This window comes from Takifugu rubripes, chromosome 13 (genome assembly GCF_901000725.2).
Source record: "Takifugu rubripes chromosome 13, fTakRub1.2, whole genome shotgun sequence".
NCBI lineage: Eukaryota > Metazoa > Chordata > Actinopteri > Tetraodontiformes > Tetraodontidae > Takifugu > Takifugu rubripes.
In genome coordinates, this window is record NC_042297.1 from 1,214,697 (window position 1) to 1,231,726 (window position 17,030).

Genomic DNA, 17,030 nt, shown 5'->3' on the forward strand with positions numbered 1-17,030 from the left:
GAGGATTTGGTGACGTTCATCTCATCTCTGACCGTCCGTCCGAGCTACTGAAAAACACTCGTTGCCAGACAGAATTGGACTGGAGAAAGCTGCTTATTACAGGTGAAAACTCATCGCGACGGAGGGCAGCAGGCTTGCACTTGTCCTAAGAGTTTTAGGAGGGGGCAGGGTTATATGGGAAGAGCTTCTTCATGTGTAGCCTCACCACAACCTCCTTCAGCTCCGACACACAGCCCAGCACTCTTGCAGCTACCTCACAGCTAACATCTGATGTCTTTTCAGATCCAGAGCGAGGCGCCTTAAAATGAGGCTGTCTGACGGGCGCCTGCTCCACATCCGGGGCACTCATACGGTTGGTCCACGTTGCACCCCGCGACCTCCGTTCTCATGGTCGGACTCATCAGAACTACTGTAGTCACCAGCGGGAGGCCAGGAGCCGAGCTGGTGGGTTCCAGGGGTGAGGACAGACCTGGAGGGTGAGCAGGGACATGGGCAGTGACCTCACAGGGCTGGTTCTGACCTCCACAGGCCGGAGGCATCTGACGCGCACGTGAAGATGCAGGCGGATTCTTCACGTGACCACAATGTCACAGCGAAACCCTGCCAGTCAGCCAGGAGACACGTGAGGTACTGCAACAAAATACTCCAAGAAACAGGTCTCGGTGGAGATGAGGAGGTCGAGCAGGAAGCTGTGGTCAAAGGAGATGCTCTCCAGCAGAAGGATGAAGTGGCAGTGAGGGTTGTATCCAGAAGCACAAGCTTCCTCCAGCAAAGCCAGTCCATCCACCCCCGAGTGCTGTCTGCAGGAAGAAAGGAGCAGCAGGGACCATCAAGGAAGAAGCTCGGTTCAAACCATATTTCCAAGGTGAACGCCCAACAATAATGACAACAAATATGACCTTGAGGTGGTCCAAAGTGGGCCTGAAGGCAGCTGGGGCAGTTCAGTTGAAACAGGTTCATACCTGTAATGGAGGAATATGGAAAGCAAAGCTTTGGCCCGCCTCCATCATGTCTCGTCCTGCTCTCCGAAGAGCCGGCCGACCCAGCAGCACAGGTGAGGCTCCTCCCGCAGCTCCTCACTGTGTCTCTTTAGGAAGCCCAGAGTTTCTGCAGATAACCACACAAACTCTGCAACATCAAGCAACCCTGCGGTGAGAAGCGGGACACAAAGGTGGAAACAGAACTCCCCTGGCTGCTGTGGACACTTCAAATGCGTATAGGAGCATATATACACTTTTGTTCTCAACCTTTTTCTCCTCATTCTGGAAGCAGTTTGGATGTGAATCTCCATGGATTTGAGAAGAAGCAGACTGACGGCTCGAAGCAGGACGCAGTCTGGGGTTTTGAAGGGTCCAACACGTGTGGGTCCAGACCCCCAAAAGGACGAGCAGTATGTCCACCTGAAGCCCTTCTAACCAGTCGGCCCCCACTGCTGCGACAAACGCTCTGAGCCAGCAGAGTCACATCAGGGTCAAGGTGCTTGAGCTTCAGCCCAGGAAGGTCTCCTGAGACCCACTCCTCTCCAGCCTTCTGGAGCACGGCCCTCTTCAGGAGCAGCAGGAGCCGTTTCTTCAGCAAGTCCCCAGAGGAGCCGCTGATGACCTTCAGAAGCTCCGAGGAGTGACGATGGGACCAGTTCCTGACAGTGAAAGCAGCTGCCGGCGCCCCCGGTGAGCGAGGACGCCGCCAGCATGCCTCCAACAGGGTCCGCCAGGAAGCACAGCGTGCTCTCAAAACCGCCCCGTGGTCGCCCTCTCCTCGCTCAGCAACTTTGAGCACAACACACCGAGGCTGGAATCAAAACTTGACAGCAGTTTTCCAGTGTCCCCTGAAGGTCCAATGAGGAAAATCACAAGACCAGTTTAACCCCTGTTTTGTGGAGCTTTTAGCAGAATCAGAACAGAGCAGGCCTCCAGCCTTCATGTAGGCCAGAAACTTGAGTCTTCTAAAGGCCGCCCTGAGCAACTACAGGAAATCGACCTGAGGGTTTAAAACCCTCACTAGTAGATCCACGGGTTAACGTGCACGCCTGCCCTACTCCCAGGTTCTTTCTTATCTCTAGGTGATGGTCTGAATAATGGCTTAGATCTTACCTTGCAAAGCTCCTTTCACAAGTTCTTTAAGGCGCGGGTCAGCGACCGCAGACAGGCGTCTAATTCAGGGCCCGGGACGGCGAGGGCGAAGGCCCGTAGACAAGTCTGCTCCCACGCGGGGCTGACGGCACCCTGGGTAAAATTAGCCACACCGATTCAAACGCGCTGAGCAGAAATTTAGCTTTGGAGGTAAAGGTTCGACAGCAAGAAAGCAGAGATTCTGCATCCTCGTGCAGTCAGACTCCAGTTACGTCTGAGGGGAACCTGTCCTGATTTAAGGGCTTCTCTGTACCTGCTGGAATAACTGGACGCACCATTACAGCAGCTAAATACACAACAAAACAGGCAACATTCAATGTAAAACCTCTACTTTTAAGTAGGATTCGATACCAGACTGAGACCAAAAGTTCTCTTCAGTAAATTCTCGTAAAGGCGACACTTGAGGACTCACAGATTCGTGTAGATGATAGATGACATATGTTGATACAGTCCTGACGGCCAGATGGGACAAGATCTGGTCAGAAGCCTGGAAATGACGGACCTGGAAGGGAGCAAATGGATTCTGGTAAACACGGAGTATCGCTTCACTCAACATCTGGGGGTTGGGGGGGTCCGACTCACCAGATGTGACATCAGATCCATTTCATGAACTAGTATCTTCAGCGTCTCCACCAAATATGAAGCAAGAGCCGGAGGCGGCTCCGAGCCGCCAGGCTGGAGCTGATCTTCCTGAGCAGGGTCATGCTGAGCCCTGTCAGCTCCAGGCTGCCCGCAGGACCACCATCCTCCCGGGACGCCTCACAAGCCCCTCCACCAGGAGGGAAGCCAGAGCCGCGGCGCTGACGCCGGGACGCGACCCGCTCTGGAGGCACCTGTAAACCTGCGACAGCCGCTCAACGCGCCCTCTAGGTCCTGCTGCACATCCCAGCACGGCCTCCTCCATCTTCCGAGCCCTTCCTCTTACGCTCTCTTCTCCTAGTTTGCTTGTTTGGCCATAGTTTCCTTCTTCTGTTGCTCCTCATCTCCCACTTGTCTCCATTTCTTCTTCTACTTCCTTAGTATTGTGACCCTGTGCGTGTTAGAGATCCCACTGCCCCCTGCAGGACATTATGGTAATGCGCAGCAAGACGATATATCTAATCGATGGGTCACCAAATAATGCATAAAGTGCTGTACACATTATTATATATTGTGTACAACACATATTTCATATTCATGAACACAACTAATGTTAAAAACGAAACTGCAGGGGGAAGTGTGATCCTCCCATCATGACAGGAAACAGTGCATCCCGTGTTCCTTCTGTTCACGCTTCACACACCTGACTACCGTTGTCACAGCCACAGGTGACACGTCTGAGTCACCTCTGAATCTAGCCCACTTTGGACAGGTAAAGGAGGGTTAAAAGTAGCCCCGAGGTAGCAGCGTTGTGAGAGTAGTCGTCTTCAGGTTAAGGTTAGTTGATAGGGTGGTAGACTCAGATTCAGATTATATATATAAAATCCAAGATACATGGATAATCAGCCTTTTTGTATAAATACATATTACAGAGACAAGTTTACCTGACGAATATACAGATCGGAAATATATAATATTCAGTGTGTGCAGAATGGTTGAAATGCTATTAGAGAATTGTAATGTTATTGTGTGAGTCCGGTGTTAAAAGCAGTTATTTATTAGCACGCATTATGTTTGTTGTGCAGTCTGACAGGAAGGAAGGATCTACGATACCTCTCCTTCACACAGCGAGGGTGGAGCAGCCGCTCACTGATGGAGCTGCCCAGTGCTGCCAGGGTGTCCTGTAGGGGGGGGACATGTTGACCACCTCCACTGAGTCCAGGGGACATCCCAGGACAGAGCTGACCCACCTCACCAGTCTGTCCATCCTCCTCCTGTCCCATACAATTTTTTGTATTATATTTTTATTATTTTACTTATTGTTCTTTTTCTATCCTTGCATCCTAAATGTATTTCCTCTGTGTGTTTTTGCTGCTGTTGCGCCGTAATTTTCCCCGTGTGGAACAAATAAAGGAAATCTGAATCTTAATGATCAATCAAGTGTAAATTGAACTCACCCTCTTGTACATTAGGTGGCGCTACTGCACAAAAATCAAGGAAGGAAAGAAGAAGAAGAAACCGGCGCGGTTAAAATCGACGAAGAAGAAGCATTGCGCGGCGCGTGGCGTGTTGTTGCTAAGCTAAAGTTTGTTCGCTGATTGTGTCAACATGGTTAAATTATCCGCTGAACTGATCGAGCAGGCCCCAGTACACCAACCCCGTCCGGACAGAGAGTTGGACTTACGAGGTTAGTTGCTTGTTTTTACCAGAGCCCTCTTTAATGTGCTAGCTTAGCATTTCCCCTCCTCACGGAATCGCGCTTTTTATCGGACCAAAATGTTACCTGTTGTGTTCTTGTGGTCTTTAGCTTCAGTATGTTGCGCTGGGTATGTGCTCTTAATCTGGTGAAGTCTATTAAAGCCTGTTTTTGCAGTCTTATAATGTGGTATGAACAGACAAAGGTGTCCCGATGTCTCCTGTGCAATCCCCTAAATGCATCATTAGCGCCTCTAACATTAGCGAAGTTTACCTGGGTTTATTTTTAGAAAGCAATACGTAATAAAATACAAACGTGCACGTTAGAACCGAGCTGGTAAAATACGACTTATAAGGGTGATCAATCAAAATCCGTCATATCTTCAGACATTATGGAGCTAATATCCTTTATGGAGCCCATTTAAATGACAAAGATAGACTAACGGCACAATTTCTACTCATTTAAGTGTTTGAACCACCAGACCTGGTCACATTTTTTAAAAGAAACCGATGCTGATGTGACAGTTTTGAATTAAACCCTCTTCTTGGTCTGTTTCCAGGTTATAAAATTCCAGTGATAGAAAATCTGGGGGCGACTCTGGACCAGTTCGACACACTGGACTTCTCTGATAATGAAGTCCGAAAACTGGACGGCTTCCCTCTGCTCAGAAGGCTGAAAACCTGTTAATGAACAGCAACAGGATTTGGTGAGTTGCTCGCACGTGTAAAACCTTCCTTTCTCCGCGCCGATGCGCAGCTCCCGTGTTTAAATCCTGTTCCATGTGTGTCCAGTCGCATCGGGGAGAATCTGGAGCAGGCGCTGCCAAACCTGAGGGAGCTGATTCTGACGAGCAACAACATTCAGGAGCTGGTGAGTGTAGCCGGGGATGTTGTTGGCTGTGGAGCATCTAAAGGCTTCTGCAGTGGTGGGGGGCGTCCATCTAAGCTGTTCGGTCGGCTTGATTTGGACCAGGGTGGCGTGATTGTGTCTGTCCGTCCCCTGAGATCCACAACCACTAGATATCGTTGTCTCAGTCAGTTGTGCTGGAAATATCTCTTCAATTTCCGCTCCTTTGAAAGCATCAAGGTTAATAACCACACCTCACTCGGTGGTGACCTATTTGACCCAACAATATGAACAGATCTTCTCTTGTGTCATCGCTCTTGTCTACTCAGGATGACATTAATTGAATAAATGTTTCCCCTCTTTCCAGGGTGACTTGGATCCACTGGCCACAATAAAGACCTTGAGTCTCCTCAGGTTTGAGCGATCCATTTTAACCTTGACTAATGTCTTTATTTCAACTCCATAACTGGTTGATAATGACTTCCCAGCTTGTTGAGGAATCCGGTGACAAACAAGAAGCATTACCGGCTCTATGTCATCAACAAGCTGCCACAGCTGCGCGTGCTTGATTTCCAGAAGGTAAAGCTGAAGGTATGTGAGCAGGAAGGATTGCCGACCTCATGAGAATGTGTTCCTCCGTGTATCAGAACTGAAACTAGAGTTTTCCATTGCTAAACTCGTCCAGCCTGGAGAGTTCTGTCCTTGCCTCCCTCTTGGATCAAAGCTCGCGGTTTTCACCCTGTTTTTCACATCAATTATATCACCATAGGAACGGCAGGAGGCGGAGAAAATGTTCAAGGGCAAACGAGGTGCTCAGCTTGCAAAGGATATTGCCAAGCGAACCAAAACGTAAGATAAAAAGTCCACTTCTTTACAGCAGCTTCTCAGAATCACTGGATCCTGGCTGATGGAAAAGGCTGAATCCGTTGAAAGGTGCAGGCCCGTAGCTTTGATCTGGTCAACGCCAACCTGGCCCATCCTGTACAATACTGACAGGGCTCAGGCAATAGGACACAAGGACATTTTGACAAATCCCTGTAAAAGGAAGGTGCACGTCTCTACAGGCGCTGTCGCTCTCATCGGGTCACAAGGAGGAAACTGCTGGAAACGTCCCCAACCCAAATGCCTGTAATAGAGCCCTGCGGACGTGTCCTCAGAAAGATAAAGTTCTGTTTCCTGAAGCCACATGGGTCTCAGTGCTGCGGAGGACTGCTGCCTGTGGACTGTTTGACCTGAGAAAAGATACTACACTGGTTCTAGAGGTCAGAGGAGCTGGTGCGGGTCCGTGTCACCGACGTGCCTTTCTTTCAGGTTCACCATCGGCGCCGCCGCACCCTTGGAGAAGAAGAAACGGGGCCGTCTCAGGCTGACGTGGAGGCCATCAAGGTTGGCTTTGTCCCAGTAGTCATTGGTGTTTGACGGCCATGTGGGGGCAGCCTGTTGTCTTTTGGGTGCACCCACTAATACTGTGTTTTCCTAGAATGCTATTGCTAATGCCTCATCGTTGGCGGAGGTGGAGAGGTTGAAAGGGATGCTGCAGGCGGGTCAGATCCCCGGCAGAGACCTCAGAGCAGGTGAGCTGCTGGTCACCAACCGTCACCAGCCCACGAGCAATGGAAGCTTCCTGTCGTTAGCCGCGAGCAGCAGAACCCCAGCAGCCTTCGCTGCTTCTGTTTAGCTCTCTGCTCCACGTGCACCAGCCTTTTGATGGTTTAACAGGTGAATTTGTGCACTCAGGTGAAGCTGACATGGTGGAGGAGGAGGAGGAGGAGGAAGAAGGAGCACATATGGCTGGAGATCTGGGAGAGGGGATGAGCGAGAGAGGTGGAAATGTGGATGAAGACATGGACGTAGAGCAGCATGTCAACGGCTCCTAAGCAGCGCAAATCCACGCGAGCTTTTTTATTTTTTATGTTGTACATTTGTTTTTTTCCTCTTGAAAATGTGTCGGGCCTTTTTTGTTGTTGTTTTTTGTAATATACAATAAAAAGCTAATTTACTACATTGTAACGTGTGGCAGCGAGTTATAAAAGCGTAACGACCAAATCCGTGGATGGAAATCAAGTGGTCAGCGTGCACGTACAAGCTGGTCGGACACGTCACCAGTTATAACCAGAAATATCTTTACCTGTATAATTACTATGGATTATACTGGTAATTCTAATGGCAATTAAACACGATGACGACGTCTTAATGCGTTTCACCTAAATGGGACATGAGATGTCACGTGGTTCCAGTGTGACGGCTCCACGGACGCTCAGACTTTATGCCAAACAAAGGTTAAGGAGAACTGTATCAATCTGTCTCCATAGAAACGGAGTATCAAAGTGAAGGTGAAATAAATACAGTCTCTTTTGCGGAAGGAAGACGACATATGGCAGGTTAAGAAAAGAGCCCAAACTCTTTGTGCGCAAAAGTCAGGTGATTTTTAAAAGTGTTTGATTTTCCCACCGTCATGAAGGCAGCACGCAGCTACCACGTCACCCTACATGTAGGCGTATTGCTAGCTAGCTGTTAGCATGGTGCCCGTCTGTGCTGCTGTAGAACTCTGAGAACTTTTGGACTTTTACGGACTTTTACACCCACGACCACAAACTACGGCTCTTCTCGGAACTCCACATTAGGCCTCCTTAGCAGCCATGGATGACGATGTCTTACTTTCTCGGAAAGACCCCCTCGGAAACACGGATTTGGGTTCCATCGTTGGTAAATCTCATTAAAACGCAACATTTTTGTGCGTAGTTGGTTTCTTTTGATTCAGCAAGTAAAATGATGACGAGGTTGGTGTCACACCGGACAACAAGGTGTTTCGAACCGCTTCTGTGGCTGTAAACAGCTAACAGTTAGCTTAGCCGGGTTAACTACCGTCACCGGTACCTAAACGCTTCTGCGTTAATTTAGTTAAAACTGAAACTGTCCTGGTAGCAACGTTACGCTTCCACGTATCTAACCCTATTTTCTTGTGTGAAACTACGGAGCTCGTTCGTGGCGTCTCGATGCGTTTGTGTCTTTAAAGGTGTTCGGTCCCTGTTGCAGGAGAACTCTGTCCCAGTTCGGCTGGTACCTGCTGCTGCTCTGCATCGTCGTTTACCTGCTGGTCCAGCAGCTGAGCCGGAGGAGATCCAGTCAGGAGGATCCGGGATCACACCGAGGTCAGCCAGACGTGTCCCCTCTGGATATGTCTCTCCTGTCATGCTGGGTTCTGCTTAGGGTTCCCCTGACAGGGTTCTGTGGGCCAGTACTTGTTCACCAGCTCCTTTAACAACGTGTGTTAGTTGATTATTACCCAAACTGGGTCGTTTTGGGTCGATGTTCAGTGACACATCAAGTGTAAAACCATCGTTCTTGTGTTAAAGCGACTGTTTTTTATTGTGAAGACGCCGTTTTAGTGGCCAGGAACCAAGAGGCCATGGAAGCATCTCGGAGGAGGATGCAGGAGGAGCTGGATGCCAAGGCGGTCGTCTTCAGGGAGAAGCAGAAAGAGGTGAGGCCCGTTAGAACGGGCGCCTTTCGTCGGGTCCGGTCGGACCTCTCATCCTTTGAATTTCTGACCAGAAAGAGGAAGAGAGGAGAAAAGAGAAGCTGGACCGGCTGCAGCATGGGAAGAGCTTCCGAGCAGCGGCGAGACAATCAGAAGTGAGTCTGAAGAGTCTATTCCCACTCCTGGTTCCTGATAACGGTCTTAACTGAGAATGACCTCTAACCTGGAGCACTGTTGCTGTTGCTACGCGGGCAGAGAGCTAAGCTAAGATGCTAATTCACCTCTGATGAATGTATATATGTGTGTTTATATGTGGACAGGCTGAGGACGAGGCCAGCACGTCAACAGTGGTGCGCAAACCAAAACCAGACAGGAAGCCACTCCGCAGCGGAGGTATTTCCTTTTCCTGCTGACGCTCTCCACATTTGTGGAGATTTTAGCGTATTTAATGTGTTTCGCCTAAAGACAAAAGCACCGTTAGAGAGAATAAACCCACTCGGCTGCTGTGTTGCAGACTATAACCCTCTGACCGGACAGGGCGGCGGCTCGTGCTCCTGGAGACCGGGGCGGAGGGGGCCCTCGTCAGGTGGATGAGGTTAAAGGTCAGAGCTGCTGGGTCCGCCTGACCTCTGCGCTCCGACCTCGCCCCGCGCACACTGACCCACTGAAGCAAGCTTTTAATGTGCCCACCCCTGATCTGCTGCTGCTCCACGCCTCCCCGTTTCACTCGTTCCTGCACTTCCTGTGGCTTCCTCCTTTAGCCTAGAAGGACGCAGACGTGCGGGGACATTAGAAGCCTGTTATGACGCCATTTCTGCAAACGGTTCCTGGCCGTCGGATTTGGCTGATGAGCTCTGTGGTCGGTGATGCCCCCTGTGTTTTCTGCCCCCCCGTGTTTTATCGTGGAAAGGTTTGGCTGGTGAAGGACACCCTCTGATCTCCGCATCTCAGACGCACGATCAAACTGTACATGTGTAAACCAATAAAGCTGTGCTCCCTTATTGCGCTGCGCCTGAATAAAACTACAGCACACAATCAAGTCATAAGACTAAAACAATAACTTGTTTAAAACAATGAATAAGAGTATGTTGAGGGCACTGCTGCACAACATGTTTCCATATAGTACATGTGGGGATGGCTTGTGGGTTAAAGAGCTGAACTTTTATTCACTTTTAATCAGTCCCCTTGAAACCGACGCGTGATACCAGCAGGCTGCAGTACCGACCAACGACCACTAGGTGGCGCCAGAGTCTGCGGAACCGTTCTGTCCTGAAGCGACGAATTTGACAAGATGTTCTTCTAAAAGCAAAGAATGTCTGCTTTCATCTGAGTACGTCGCCTTGTTGGAAAAGTACCGTCCAAATATTTCAGTGATTCGCGTTTAGATGAGAACTTCATGGTTCCGCAGGGCCACAGTCGTGTTTAGGATCGGAACCTACAACTCTTTCCGTTCACGTATGTTTGCCTCTGTGGAGGCACGATGATGAGTCCGATTAGATCACGATGATTGACACGTGTGGCGACCATGTCTTTCACAAGTTTACATGAGACGATTTCTTTACTTTTTTATTACGTGTCAACATTTTATAGGAAACACTTGTTATCAATTCTCCACCGGTCGAGCCACTCAACTGCGTCTATTGAAATTGGCGTTCAACTATTTAAATACAGCGATTCAAACTCTAAATAATTAGGTCGAAGCTGTTAAATGGTGAAAGTATATTGTCCGTAATCTATTGTGAAGTGACGTAACCTCTATTCAGGAATATTAAATGCTGAAGAGAGCCGGGGAGAGACGTCACTTCCGGAACCCACCCATTCCGGGCTCAGCCAATCAGGAGGAGGCGGAGAAAAGCTCCTACGGAAGCCCCGACGGGTCAGACCACTGTTAAACCGTTCGCGATCGCGAGATTGGCAGTCGGACACTCGCCCATTAGTGAGATAATGTAAAGATGGGACCGCTGTTAAAGGCCACGGGTGTCCTCTGAAGCCGTGACCGTGCGTGTTCGCCCCCCCCCCCCCGCGGCTTGATGCCGAGCGGGAGTAACGGCCGAGAGCGATTCAGGTGGCGGCTTCAAGGAGACGACGGCGATGCAACGTAGGCAGCTGGAAGAAAGGGCTTTTCTGCCATGAACGAGCGTCCGGGAGCCCGGTTTTCTGATCACACGGGCGCGCTGCCGAGCGGACGACGGCTGGTTTTCGTGTTTTAATGCTTTATTGGATGCTTGCGAGAGATCCGCGTTCCACCAGTCGACAGCGAGGACACAACTTTTGGGGAATGGCAGGTCGGAGCCGAAGAGCGTGGTTCAGCGTCCTGCTGGGGTGGTGGTCGGCTTCACGCTGGCGTCCAGGCTCATTCTGCCCAAAGCCACCGAGCTGAAAAAGGCAGGGCAGAAGCGGAAGGCGAACCCGGCCGGGTGTGGACTGAACAGCGGGCTCCTGAAGGAGCACCGCCGGGGCCACTGGCCCGCGCAGGATAACGGTTCCCCGGCGACCGAGCACCCTGGCTCCAGGTCCAACGAGTTCCTCTTCGTCGGTGTCATGACGGCCCAGAAATACCTGAACAACCGAGCCGTGGCCGCGCACAGGTGAGTCGGAACAGGGCTGCTTGTGTCCGCCCGAAGGGTGACTTTGTCATTAGCGCCATCATGGAGCCGTCTTTAGAAGCTTACCTGGCCCGAGAGGGGCCCGGCCCCGGGCACGGACGGTCCACCTGCTCGGGCTTAAGGCTGCGTGTCTCACCTCGGTGTCCATCTCCACGGACCGGTGCCCCCCAGCCCGGAGAGATCCACCGAGATGGTGCCGTTGACCCGCTTTATCGCGCACGTCTTTGCGCCATTAGTTCTTGTAAATGTACGGTGGCGTTTCAACAATGAAAGTCTTTGTGCTCTGCTAAAGTCCAGCCTTTAAATACGTGTTTTAACGGATTCGTTGATGACTGGGGTCAGAGGTCATTCAGATGGGTGTTCTGGAGGATTTAAGCTCTGATGGATCTGAAGGTTGTTTGATGGAATCGGGTGGAAGTCTAAATCTGCCTGCGAGGGGAGGGTCGTCTCAATGGTTCCCCGGTGGACACCAGTCGAGGAGCTGCCCCTTTCTGCTCCGTGTGAGTGGGGGTGGGGGGGGGGCGATGCACCCTTTTACCTGTCCGTCTCCACGCCACTGACCTTAAGAGTGAAGGCGTGGCCTCCCCGGGACGCTCCCAGTCACCTGACCGGTGCAACTGTGGACTTTCCCCCTTCAATTGTGCGTTTGTGTCTCCAGTAAATGTTTGTCCAGTATGGGGGACAGCATCTGTTCGTCTCCGTCTCCTCCGTCAGACAAGCTGGCACAATCCAAGCTGAGCTCTTTTACCCTGAGTATTAATGATCTGCCCATCTTCTGTTAATTACCCAGCTACTGGGGCAACAGGCCGTGCTGGAGGGCATCCCAGGAAATGGCTCTCCGGTCCGGATGTGTGTCCTCCACCTGGGCAATGGAGCCCCGATGCTGCCCCGCTGCTGTAATCGTCCCCTTTGTCCCTGTGTTGTTTATAGGACGTGGGCACAGACCATCCCAGGCCACGTGGAGTTCTTCTCCAGCGAAGGTTCCGACACCTCCATACCCATCCCTATAGTGGCGCTGAGGAACGTGGACGACTCGTATCCACCCCAGAAGAAGTCCTTCATGATGCTCAAGTACATGCACGACCATTACCTGGACAAGTACGAGTGGTTCATGAGGGCCGACGATGACGTCTACATCAAAGGCGAGAAGCTGGAAGGCTTCCTGCGCAGCCTCAACAGCAGCGAGGCCATCTTCCTGGGACAGACGGGGATGGGGGCCCGGGATGAGCTCGGAAAACTGGCCCTGGAGCCCGGAGAGAACTTCTGCATGGGCGGCCCCGGGGTCATCATGAGCAGAGAGGTCCTCAAGAGGATGGTGCCCCACATCAGAGAGTGCCTGCAGGAGATGTACACCACCCACGAGGACGTGGAGGTGGGCCGCTGCGTGCGCAGGTTCGCCGGCGTCCAGTGCGTCTGGTCCTATGAGGTAAGAGTCCCGTCGTAGCTCGAACAGAACTTGCTCGGGGCCCGTTTGATGTGTTTCAGGGTGGGTACCGCGGTGGTGACATCACAGCAGCGAAGGTGTGGGGGGGGCGTTGGCCAATATTTACCCCGGGCGCATTGTTGAAGCTGACTCGCTGCCCCGCGTGGTGGTTTACACAAACGTGGGAGTCCGGGCCGAGGAACTTCCTCCTGGGACGCGTGCACGGTCTGCTCCCTGACATGTCTGTGCACGGCGGCGCCACAGACGGGCGCTCATGTGACCGCTCTTCACTCCGACCGCATTCCTTCCCAGACCAACAAAAGCTCCTCAGTGGTGCGCGGCTTTAGAGGCCGAACTGTTTACTGGCCACGTTTAGAGGCGCAGCGCAGTTGCGTTTGTTTCCTGTCCAACAGTTATTAACTGGGCCACATTAGGGGGGCGGGGCCAGGCTGGTCCTGGGGGCGGGGCCAGGCTGGTCCTGGGGGCGGGGCCAGGCTGGTGCTTTTGGATGCTGTTTCCCTTTGAAGACTTCTGGAGGCCGCGAGGCGGCCGTGATGAATGCCGGCGTGTTCCAGCGGCCTCGTCCGTCACGGCCTGGCGGGGGGGGGTTTCACACTTGTGCTCCAGTGTGACCGTCGCTGCTGTGGTGGCCCCCGGTCATGAGGGGTCGCGCTCGTGTGGAATGTTTCCCTTTCCCTGCCCACGCACGCTCGCAGCGCGCAGACTTTTTAATCTCCTTAACGTGCAGAAGCCCTGCCAGCGCGTGGCCCCCCCGAGGATTTGGTGGTTAATTTGCTCTGCATTCTATCACAACTGGCCCCGACACAGCGTGCGTTTGTGCGTTTCACTCCGCATTCCACAGGTTTGCACCCTTTAAAGTGTGTAACGGTCGAATGTAGTGGGCTGATTAGAGGACGGGACCGTGAGGCAGGCTGCTCCAAGGTCTATATATAGAAGCAGGACGGTTATGTCCATCCCAGCATGCATCACACTGCAGATAATGAGCAAGAGGCAGGAAACCCTGGAGGAACTGTGTCGTAAAGACGAACCCGTGGGGGGGCCCGTTCAGTCAGGGTTGCGGTAAACTCGCCAGATTTCCTCAGACGAGCCGGTGTTGGGTCATCTGCCTGTTCCAGTCCTCCCTTAGCATCACACCAGGTAGTTAAGCCTCACATCTGTTACCTATAGAGGTTATTATTAGATCACATATCAGGATTGCCCGGCGACGGCTCGTCCCATAGGCCTGCTGCGGGTTTGCTCGAAGGTTCGGGCAGCGCTAGTTGTCTTTTTAACGTGACCAACACCATCAAGTATTTGGGAGTTGGCTGGTTTGCTAACGAGGGCAGCGACCCACCCGTGAGGTCGTTGGGCTCTTCTCTTATCTGGTCGTCAGTTGATGTGTATTTGTGGAGCTCTCGGGCTCAGCCCATCCACAGGGAAGTCAACCAGCAACTTTGGGAGTGATGCCTCAACACACTCTTATCAGTGTGTGTTTTTCCTCTCCCTCACCTCCCCCACCGCCACACATTCTCCACAGCTAACCTCACGTAGTTTCAGACTTCCTGTTAGCGCCGCTCTGACTCTCCTCAGCAGCAGCTTTTTGTTATGCTAAAGGGGGGGCGCCGCCAGCGAGGCCCGAAGAGCAAATAAATGCTAACGCTGGTGCATAAATAAACACTGATGCTGGTGGCTGAATTAGCATGAGATGCATCAGCGTTGTGTGTGTGTGTGTGTGTGTGTGTTAGTAACATTTGGAGTCTAGTAGCAACCAGTGGAACTGGTCAAAGCCTGGCTGGGCTGTGGGTTGTTGGGTTTTAGAACACAGTTTGATTCCCTCTGGAATTGTTACTTGTGCTAACTATATTTGCTGTACCCTCACCCACCCTCACCCACCCTCCCCAACCCTGACCAACCCTCCCCAACCCTCACTCACCCTCACCCACCCTGACCCACCTTCCCCAACCCTCCCCAACCCTGACCAACCCTCCCCAACCCTCAACCCACCCTGACCAACCCTCCCCAACCCTCAACCACCCTGACCAACCCTCACCCACCCTCACCAACCCTCACCAACCCTGACCCACCTTCCCCAACCCTCCCCAACCCTGACCAACCCTCCCCAACCCTCACCCACCCTCACCAACCCTCACCCACCCTCACCCACCTCCCCAACCCTGACCAACCCTCACCCACCCTGACCAACCCTCACCCACCCGACCAACCCTGACCCACCCTCACCAACCCTCACCCCCCTGACCAACCCTCACCCACCCTGACCACCCTCCCCAACCCTCACCCACCCTCACCCCACCCTGACCCACCCTCACCCACCCTCCCCCCCCCCCTCACCCACCCTCACCCCCCTACCAACCCTCCCCCACCCTCCCCAACCCTCCCCCACCCTCACCCACCCTCCCCAACCCTCCCCCACCCTCCTGTAGCATGCAGACCCAGAGCTGGGTCCTGTGGCAGTAGCATTAGCGGCTGAGGAGCTGATGAGTTTACTCGTGCTGTCTGATGCTATTGCTAGTGAGAGCTGGGAGGAATCCCTGTTTCCCTGCACAGCTAATGGGAATCACAAGGCTGCACTGCTGATGGCCGCAGGTCCAGCCACTATCCTAATTTCTCCAGAGCAGCTTGCGGGGCTGCCAACCTGCCGTCAGAGTGTACGGTCTTACATGCAAACTCATCGTGCTAACAACAGCTCCTTTGTGCTCTTAGCTTCCTCTTTCGCTCTGGCAGAACCAGCATGTTCCTCATTTCTGATTGGTTTGTCCAAATGAGCTCGGCTTTGATCTGAGCGACACGTCGGTTCATGCTGCGTAGGTTTCGTCCAACGCCTCTTTAACTCTCGTAACTGTTGGAGGGCTGTGGTCGCTGCTCGTCACAGTTTAGCCGGTTGTTCAGCTTACGTGGACGCCTGATGTTTGCAGGACGTCGGCATGGCGGTACCAGCAGAGCAGGGTCTGTTTGTGGTGTTTCTCTTCACACCTTCTACGGTTACACCATGCGGCGAGATTATTGCTCTGGGTTTTCCAAGCTAATGCTAACAGCTAATGCTCAGGTGGTTCAGAAGAGTCCAGGCTCTTTCCCAAGGGCGTAGCCTTATTTTAGGAGCAAGCCTTCACTGGCAGTTCCTCCGTTGGTTCTGGAGGAGTTGACACTGGTCCGTCTGTGAAATAATACGTGACGGTGAAACCAGGGCAGCACACAACACTGCGGCGTCACCAGCGTTGATGTCACCGTTTGCAACGTTATTTTTAACCTTTGGTTTCCTCCGACACCCACGTGCCAGATCTAATCGGGTCCGATGGTCTGACCGGCTGGGTGACAGAACGGCAGCTCGGAGACCCACTGCAGGGCTGCCGACGCTTTAGGATAAGTAAATCCCCATTTTTACTTATCGTAGCCCCCGCGTGACGGAGCCACGTTGGCGAAGAGGGCCGGCGCCCCGACCAGAGCTCCGCCCACCCAAGAGATGAGACTGTTGACGACAGGGTTTGATGCTCTTGGTGGGTTTGTGGCTCACACTTTCCTCCTGGTCCGACATCACGTCACTCGCTCTGATCGTGGCAGCATGTGTGCTGCAGGGAGCTTTCCACCTCTGTCACACACACACACACACACACACACACACACACAGAGGGTGGAACTCCAGGTGATCTCACCTGTGTCGATCAGAATTCGGCAGCTTCAGCTGAGCAGGACGATGGAAGAGGTACTCAGATGGCGTCTTCAGCAGTGCTGTGGCAGTAACGCCAGGACATGTTTTGTTTGGAGGGTTTGCCAGGGGCAACCATACGGAATGTAAACTATGTTGCCTACGCAGCCGGTCAGGTGGTTGCTATGTGACCGTCGGAGCTCTGCTTTTGATCGGCAGCATCGCTTGGTTTCCATCGTCTGTCTGCCTGTGTCTGTCTGCCTGTGTCTGCCTGTGCTGCCTGCCTGTGTCTGCCTGTGTCTGCTGTGTCTGTCTGTGTCTGTCTTGTCTGCCCTGTCTGTGTCTGCCTGTGTCTGCCTGTGTCTGCCTGCCCTGCCTGTCTGCCTGTGTCTGTCGCCTGTGTCTGCCTGTGTCTGCCTGCCTTGTCTGCCTGGTCTGTCCCTGTGTCTGCCTGTGTCTGCCGCCTGTGTCTGCCTGTGTCTGTCTGTGTCTGCCTGTGTCTGCCTGTGTCTGTCTGTGTCTGCCTGCCTGCCGTCTGCCTGTGTCTGTCTTCCTGTCTGTGTCTGCCTGCCTGTCTGTCTGTGTCCTGCCTGTGTCTGTCCTCTT

At 52.7% G+C, this 17,030-nt stretch overlaps 2 protein-coding genes, 1 long non-coding RNA gene and 1 pseudogene across 3 annotated transcripts; 3 read left to right on the plus strand and 1 right to left on the minus strand.

Moving 5' to 3' along the window:
* Positions 1-2,118: 2,118 nt before the first annotated feature.
* Positions 2,119-2,798, minus strand: LOC115252030 (uncharacterized). Its single transcript, XR_003890476.1, has 3 exons — positions 2,715-2,798; positions 2,545-2,634; positions 2,119-2,225 (listed from the first exon to the last, which is right to left on the minus strand). It is a non-coding gene; the product is annotated as an uncharacterized lncRNA (long non-coding RNA).
* A 1,521-nt stretch (positions 2,799-4,319) lies between these two features.
* On the plus strand, positions 4,320-7,263 carry LOC115251935 (U2 small nuclear ribonucleoprotein A'-like; annotated as a pseudogene).
* Positions 7,264-8,025: 762 nt separating this feature from the next.
* Positions 8,026-9,735, plus strand: LOC115251968 (selenoprotein S-like). Its single transcript, XM_029846017.1, has 6 exons — positions 8,026-8,033; positions 8,290-8,405; positions 8,631-8,737; positions 8,809-8,889; positions 9,055-9,127; positions 9,249-9,735. The coding sequence occupies exons 1-6, from the start codon at positions 8,026-8,028 to the stop codon at positions 9,326-9,328; spliced, it is 465 nt and encodes a 154-aa protein (XP_029701877.1). The 3' UTR covers positions 9,329-9,735.
* Positions 9,736-10,764: 1,029 nt separating this feature from the next.
* chsy3 (chondroitin sulfate synthase 3) lies at positions 10,765-13,179 on the plus strand. The gene is made up of 3 exons (XM_029846018.1): positions 10,765-10,832; positions 11,020-11,322; positions 12,271-13,179. Exons 1-3 carry the CDS (start codon positions 10,765-10,767, stop codon positions 12,782-12,784), a joined length of 885 nt encoding a protein of 294 aa, XP_029701878.1. The 3' UTR covers positions 12,785-13,179.
* The last annotated feature ends 3,851 nt before the right edge of the window (positions 13,180-17,030 follow it).

Coding starts and splice junctions, on each gene's coding strand:
- LOC115251968 (XM_029846017.1), top strand. Junction 8,406..8,630: donor GGATCCGGGATCACACCGAG/GTCAGCCAGACG, acceptor TTTATTGTGAAG/ACGCCGTTTTAGTGGCCAGG. Junction 8,890..9,054: donor CAGCGGCGAGACAATCAGAA/GTGAGTCTGAAG, acceptor ATATGTGGACAG/GCTGAGGACGAGGCCAGCAC.
- chsy3 (XM_029846018.1), top strand. CDS start 10,765: ATGCCGAGCGGGAGTAACGGCCGAGAGCGATTCAGGTGGCGGCTTCAA. Junction 10,833..11,019: donor GGAGACGACGGCGATGCAAC/GTAGGCAGCTGG, acceptor GGGGAATGGCAG/GTCGGAGCCGAAGAGCGTGG. Junction 11,323..12,270: donor CGAGCCGTGGCCGCGCACAG/GTGAGTCGGAAC, acceptor TGTTGTTTATAG/GACGTGGGCACAGACCATCC.